At 34.9% G+C, this 7,057-nt stretch overlaps 2 protein-coding genes across 2 annotated transcripts; both read right to left on the reverse strand.

The window, feature by feature from the left end:
• Window positions 1-1,407: 1,407 nt before the first annotated feature.
• Window positions 1,408-3,714, reverse strand: TM35_000142320 (uncharacterized protein; the record flags this gene model as incomplete). The annotated part of the gene is made up of 1 exon (XM_029025677.1): window positions 1,408-3,714. One exon carries the CDS (start codon window positions 3,712-3,714, stop codon window positions 1,408-1,410), a length of 2,307 nt encoding a protein of 768 aa, XP_028883087.1.
• A 673-nt stretch (window positions 3,715-4,387) lies between these two features.
• TM35_000142330 (FG-GAP repeat protein) lies at window positions 4,388-7,057 on the reverse strand (the record flags this gene model as incomplete). The annotated part of the gene is made up of 1 exon (XM_029025678.1): window positions 4,388-7,057. A coding segment is annotated over one exon (2,670 nt), but the record flags the coding sequence as incomplete, so codon positions are not given.

Consider the following 7,057-nt stretch of genomic DNA (forward strand, 5'->3'; position numbering starts at 1 on the left):
TTTTTCTTCTTCGTATTTTTCTCTTTATCTGTCTGTTTATATTTTTGTTTCCTTTCCTTTTCTTTCGCTATAAAAAGTTGTATTGTTTATTTTATTTCCTTTGTTTTTTTTTTCCCCCCTTTCTTTTCTCTTCTTCACCAGTAGTAGAAGAAAGAAAGAGAACCCTAAAAAAAAAAAAAAAGTACACAAACACTCCCCCCTCCCCACTACAATAAAGGGAGAAAGAAGTAAAAAAAAAAAAAAAAAAAAAAAAATAATAATAATAATAATAATAATAATAATAATAATAATAATAATAATACACCAAAGGAAAGAGACTGAGAGTGTTCGTGTCAAACTAGAGTGAAGAAAATAAAAAGAAAAAAAGAAAAAAGAGAATAGAAATAAGCAACAGTTCTTCTCCCTTATTTATTTATTATTATTATTATCATCAATACAGCAAGATGGATTCAATCTTCTCTCATACCCATCAGAGTTTTTAAACATGTATACAGAGAAAGAAAGAGAGAGAAAGAGAAATAGTAGGCACATTTATTAAATCTCTTTTTTCTTCTTTACTCACATACCTTCTTACAAACTCCATATACACACAACACTAAGAAATGGAAAACGGAACAGAAGGAATAAAAATTGAATAGAGATAACCTTATGTATTACCCCCAATTAAAATAGAAAACAAAAAAAAAAACAGAAGGAAAACATTTAAAAACAAAATGAGAAAAAAAAAAAAATAAAAAAGAAATGTCACGTGACCAGTTGGTCCCTTATAGGTTGAAGTACGCCAAATATATGACTCTAATAATAATAATAATAATAATAATAATAATAATAATAATAATAATAATAATAATAATAAATCTATTGTAAAGAAATCCATCTAACTTTCCCTATCTCTCACTCTGTTTAGATCGCTTGCATATACAAATCCTCATTATTAATATTTCATTTCCCCACTCCATCCCTCTTTATTCATACTGTATACATTTGAATATATATGAAAGTATAAATGTATGAATCTTTACAACTCCTCCTCCTCTTTTATTCCTGCACATTTTCTGTTATTTTATTTATTTATTTTTTTATTCTTTAGAGAGTACAGTAGAAACAACTCCAAGAAGGAGAGAGTGAGGGAAGAGAAGTACAAAAAAAGAAAGAAAGAATCATTTGATCTAATAGAAGAAAAGAAAAAAAAAAACAATAAAAGTATAGGAGTATCTACTCTAGACTTCATTCTCTTCCTTTTAAGTACCATTACATGGTTTTTTTTTTCAAAGGGAAACATTTAAAAAAAAAAAAAAAAGGAATACTATGCCTTTCAGGCCAAACACAATAAAATCCACCAATTGACTCTTGCAATCATATTAATATTATTAATATTATTATTAAAACTCTTCCAAACAATAATGATTACACTTTTCCCGTGGATTTATGTTTACCGTGTGTTCCTGTTCGGCGTCCCAAACCTTCTCCCACTCCACTAGTATCATTATTCTGTTTGACAAGTACACTCTCTTCTTGCACAGACTCTACCGCCTCTTCTTCTTTCTTCTTTGATGACTGTTGTTGTGGTTGTGGTTGTGGTTTAAAGAGAGTTCCCCGCTGTGTTAACGTCTTCGCCTCCCGCATGTTTGATCCCACACTATTAAACGGCCGCCGCAGTGTACGCTGCGTGAGAGAAACATCCCCAACAACACCGCCGCCTACATGCGATTGATCGTTTGGTTTTGTTGGTTGAAGTCGTCTTGAACTTCCGGCCCGCCGTACATTTAATGCTGGCAGTTGCAATGGTGATAATAAAGATGGAATGGCTGTTGTTTTATTGTTTGTTGATCGAGCTGTTGTTGCTATTGAGATTGTTTCTCCAGTTTCATGTACACGGGCAGCAACGGCACGCATGACTTCATCATTAGATGAAATTTCATCTTGATTGGAATCACTGGCTGTTGAGATTGGACTCACTGTTTGACCACGGGAGTCATCCACACCATTCACCTCCGACTGATAACGGCTATAGGTATAAGGATGCGTATGTATACTGTTCTTTTCTTCTTTTTCCTTTTCCTTTTCCTTTTCTTTTCCTTTATATTTTCCTTGTTTTTTATGTTGAGAATTGGTGTGTTTCTCTCTCTGGATGGTGATGTCTGTTGTGTTGGCATTCACGTGGGAGTTGTCTATTCCCACACGTGAGACCTCCACTGGTGTACTCACCGCCTCTGATAAATGTTTGGCCGTACTGCGAAGTATCGTGTGGCCCTCCACTTCTATACTATTATTACTAATATCAATCTTATTATTATTATTATTATTATTATCAATCTTATTATTATTAGGAGTGGGGGATATAGAAATGGAAGTTCGGCGTCGCATACGTTGTACAAAGAAGGAGTTATCCGCCGGCAGTTGATCATTATTATAACTGTTGTGATGTGCAGATGAGATTGGGCCTGCGGTTCGCTCAGATATTGGTTTTAATATAGATCGCGATACCGCAGTATTCCCAACATTTTCTCCTCCCATATTCGCAAAGGGTGTACATGTGAGATTTGTTGATGTTGTTGTTTTCATACAATGAGCGGCATTAGAACTCGCAGGACTAGGAACTCTATTATTATTATTATTATTATTATTATTATTATTATTATTATTATTATTATTATTTCCATTCCCACCACCACCACCACCACCATCATGCAAGAGACACTTCTCCAGTTTCTCTATGATCCCTTGTTGAATTTCCATCTTCATATGTAATTGTTGAAATTCTTTCTGAACAATCCGCTGTTCCGTGCGGAGTTCATGTACGAGTCCCGCTAATGACATTAAATGCGAGTGAATGGTGTAGTTAGATAACAGTTCTCTCTGTGTGTGTTGACCCTTCACACAACTCCCCATAAGTCTAAAAGGACAAACCATTACAGATTCATCCTCATATCCATCATAGGAAATATCCTTATGGCCTTTAAGGGCACGAAATACACTAAGTTGATCTTCTGGTAAAGTCTCATTGTTTTCCACTCCTTTTTCGTTTTTCTTTTTCCCTTTTTCCTTTTCTTCTTCTTTATCTTCTTCTTCCTGTTGTTGTTGTTGGGAAAGGAAATGATCAGGATTTAGGGCTACAGGTAGACACTTTGTACGTGGAGTCTGTTTTGGTGAAAGAGATACGGGTGATAACACCTTTGAGGGAAGACTTTTCCCTTTTGTAGACTGTGTAGATTCTTCTGTTCCTTTAATACCTACTTTTCCTCTCATTGTTGGTGTTGTTTGGTCCATACTGTTGTTTATATTTATATATTTCTTTTCTTCTATGTTTTCCTCTTCACTTGCCTCATCCTCGTCTGATCCACTCAAGGAGACTACAGTAATCGCACATAATGAGTCAAATACTTTCTGATGTGTTTCCTCAGCACGTTCTCCTTTCTTCTTTACTTCTTCTTCTTCTCGTTGTTGTTGTTGTTGTTGGGATTCATTAACGTTATTTAAATGAGATGAAGCCAGACCTTTACCCTGTGGGATGTTTACATCCATTTCTGAAAAGACTTTACCACTACTACTGTTTTGATCTGCAGTATTGGCAAAAGATCCATTTATTTTATATTTTTTATTTCCACATGACTGTTGTTTTGGTGGTTGCGTTTGGGTGTTATTTAAAGGAGGAACTCCTGTTCTTCTGAGACTTATATTCTCATCTAATGGCTTGATCTCTCCTGTATTCATTGGGGAGTCAATATATATATATATATATATATATATGTTTATGTAAAAGGAATAAATTACTTTTTTGCTTTGTTTTTTTCTTTATTTTTCTTTCTTTTTTTGTTTGTTTGTAAATTTCTTGTGTTTGCTTTCTTGTGATTCTTCTTCTCTCTTTCTCTATTTCTATCGCAATAAAAAAAAAACTAAAATAATAACTTTAATAATAACTTTAATACTAAAAATAATAACTTTTATTAATAATAATAATAATGACAACACGTCAATAGAGATGAGATTCTTCTTCTATAAAGCTAACACCACTATCACAATCCCCCTTTCCCAGAACCCCCAAAAAAGAAAGAAAAAAAGAAACAAACAACAAAGAAATAATAAAAATAAAAAAAGTCAGTAAACAACAATACAAATAAGAGAAACTTTTAATTATTATCCGTTTCATTCACGTTATATTCCTTTTTGTTTGTTTGTATGTTCACTTTCGTTCTTTCGTTCCCTCCTGTATTTCACACAAGATAAAAGAGACAACAGCAAGGAAAAAAAAAAGCAAAAAAAAAAAAAACAAAAAACGATAATAGTGATAGTACACACTGTTAAGATGGACATACTAAGAAGATAAATAAACTCCTTTATATATATATATATATATATATTCTCTATTATCTCTCTCTCTCTATTCTCACTGCCCTTTCCTCCCATCCATCTGCAATAACAACTCCCACTCTTCCTCTGTGTATCCCACCGCACACAACTTACGGGCCACAAACCGCCGCTCCTCTTCACTGAAAAGAGACGCCGCATCCTTTTCACTATCACTACTAACCGCACTCTCAAGCAGCAGAGTACCCAACTTCAACATTAACGCCTCTTCTTCTTCTTCTTCTTTATTATTATTATTATTATCTACCGACTTACCATCTTGGCGATCATGAACATCATGTTCAGTACAGGCAACATCAGCCGTAGTAGTAGTAGTAGTAGTTGGACCTCCCTCTTCAGATGTAATGAACTTCCGTGAATTGTTTAAAAAAGCAAAAGAACGTGTAAGAGGCGCTGGTGGAGTGGAAGACGACATCTCAACAGAGTGAACATTACTAGATGAGATGTGATCGGGTAACATATATGATTCCCCACCCACAGTTGTAATGAAAAGTTCATCCAATGTCACACAAACAAGAAGTACCGTTCCTCCAATAGGACCACGAAGTATATTTCGTTGTTGTAACTTCGCATACTCTAATGAAGTTGTGGTTGAATATGCAGAAGAGTTCGCACTCATATTATTATTATTATTATTATTATTATTATTATTATTATTGGTTTGTGTAGAATGACTACCCATCACAGTAGAAGAAGGTGTTAGTTTCACTGGATGGGTTGAGGATCCACCCGCTACAATGGTAAAAGATAATGCATCTGGCTTTACACGAGACTCTATACACAATTGTTTACTTCCATCCACTGTATAGCAGAAACCATCATTTGTAATGAAAACACTACAGAACTCATCATTCTTTATACAAAAGACACGAACTCGTTGAACAAATCCACGTCCTTTAAGTTGACCCATCGCAATACAGTGAACATTGGGTTGTGTAGAAATAGTAGGAGTTTCATTCTCTATCTTTACTTCTCCTTTTTCTTCTTTTTCTGATGTTGATGGGAGAGTTTCCTTCTTCTTCTCATTAAACATGGACATTTCATATATAAACCAACGTCCATCTTCAGCGGCCACTACAAACTGCACTTTTGTTTGCCCAACAGCCACATCTACTGCGAGAGGCAAGTGTACATCCTTCTCGGATTGTTCAGAGAAAACCATCTGTTCTTCTTCCTCTTCCTCTTCCCTTTTTCCTTTTTTCTCTTCTCCATATTGTAATGCAGAAATAGAAGGAATATTACTACTAAATCTTAAATAATGTTTCTCTGCTTGTCTAGTGACAGAAGGTGAACGGGAATCCTCATTTAATAATGTCTGTCCAGTATCAAAGGATGAAAACACTCGGCTATTTATGGAGAAAGTCTGTAAACCACTATGAATACTCTCATCTTCCATGGGAACAGTCGGTTGTGGAATACAATGAATAGATTCCTGCCAAAATGGATTTAAAAAGAGCATTCGAACTCCTAAAGTATCATTACCGGATGATTCTGGATTTAGTGTAGTATTATTATTATTATTATTATTATTATTATTATTAGTATTCCCTACAACGGCCGTTTGTTTTCCTATTCGTTCGGGTACCATCACAAAATAAGATTGATTGGGTCTTTCCCACATGGCGATATCCGCACGTGATACTTTCAGTAATAGAATACGGCACCCACAAGCAACAAAAAGAAAAGATGTACATCCCATCGTGTGTTTGGCTAATCCAGACTCACTACTACCATTCCCAATAGTATTAGAAGTAGATGTAGGATGATTACTATTATTCGTATACACTTGATTTGTTGTTGTTGTTGTTGTTTGATGATTATTATTATTCATAACGTGTAATGGTATTTCCATGGAAGGTGCAAACGCAAAACATTTCATAGAAGTTACGGGTGATTGTAGAAAGAGTGATCCAATACAGACACCACCATCCCGTAATGAGTATGCATATACTCGCCGGTCATAGGAACCAAGAAAGATAACACTACCATCTTCATCTGCTGTGATATCACCCGCAATACAATTCGTAGGAACCCCAAAGACTAAAGAAGGTAAACAAGATTGACTAGATGCCGCGTCTCTATTACCCATAGACATGGGATCCATATTATTTACACTTCCAATAGTGTTATTATTATTATTATTATTATTATTACTATTATTGTTGTTGTTTCTACTCATCACAGATGCAGATCTTCCCTCACGTGGATGTGTATTAACTGTAAAAGCAGAAGAAGACTTTGGTATTCGGGTTCCATTATTATTATTATTATTATTATTATTATTATTATTATTATTATTATTATTATTAGGACTCTCTACAAGGAATCCTTCCATCACTTCACACTGTCCCTCAAGAGTTACGAGTACAAGACGCCTGTGAGTTGGACTATACATCAGGACAGAAATAGTGGCCGTAACAGAACAGGCGTACACCGGCAATCGATGATCACACTTGACGACTAACAACTGCCCTTCTGTTGTGCCGATAATATATTCATCCAGTCCATCACCATCCACATCCCAGGCAATAAGTGCGTTTGGCATAATAGAACCCTCTCGTGCGAATTTACGAAACTCCCATGAGTCTATTTGTATAGATGGCAGTCGGCGTACAGCCCCAAACCCAGTTTCATCATCATTACTATTATCATTATGATCACTATTATTATTATTATTATTATTATTATT

Source organism: Trypanosoma theileri, assembly GCF_002087225.1.
Source record: "Trypanosoma theileri isolate Edinburgh chromosome Unknown TM35_Tth_14_V1, whole genome shotgun sequence".
In the NCBI taxonomy this organism is placed as follows: Eukaryota; Euglenozoa; class Kinetoplastea; order Trypanosomatida; family Trypanosomatidae; genus Trypanosoma; species Trypanosoma theileri.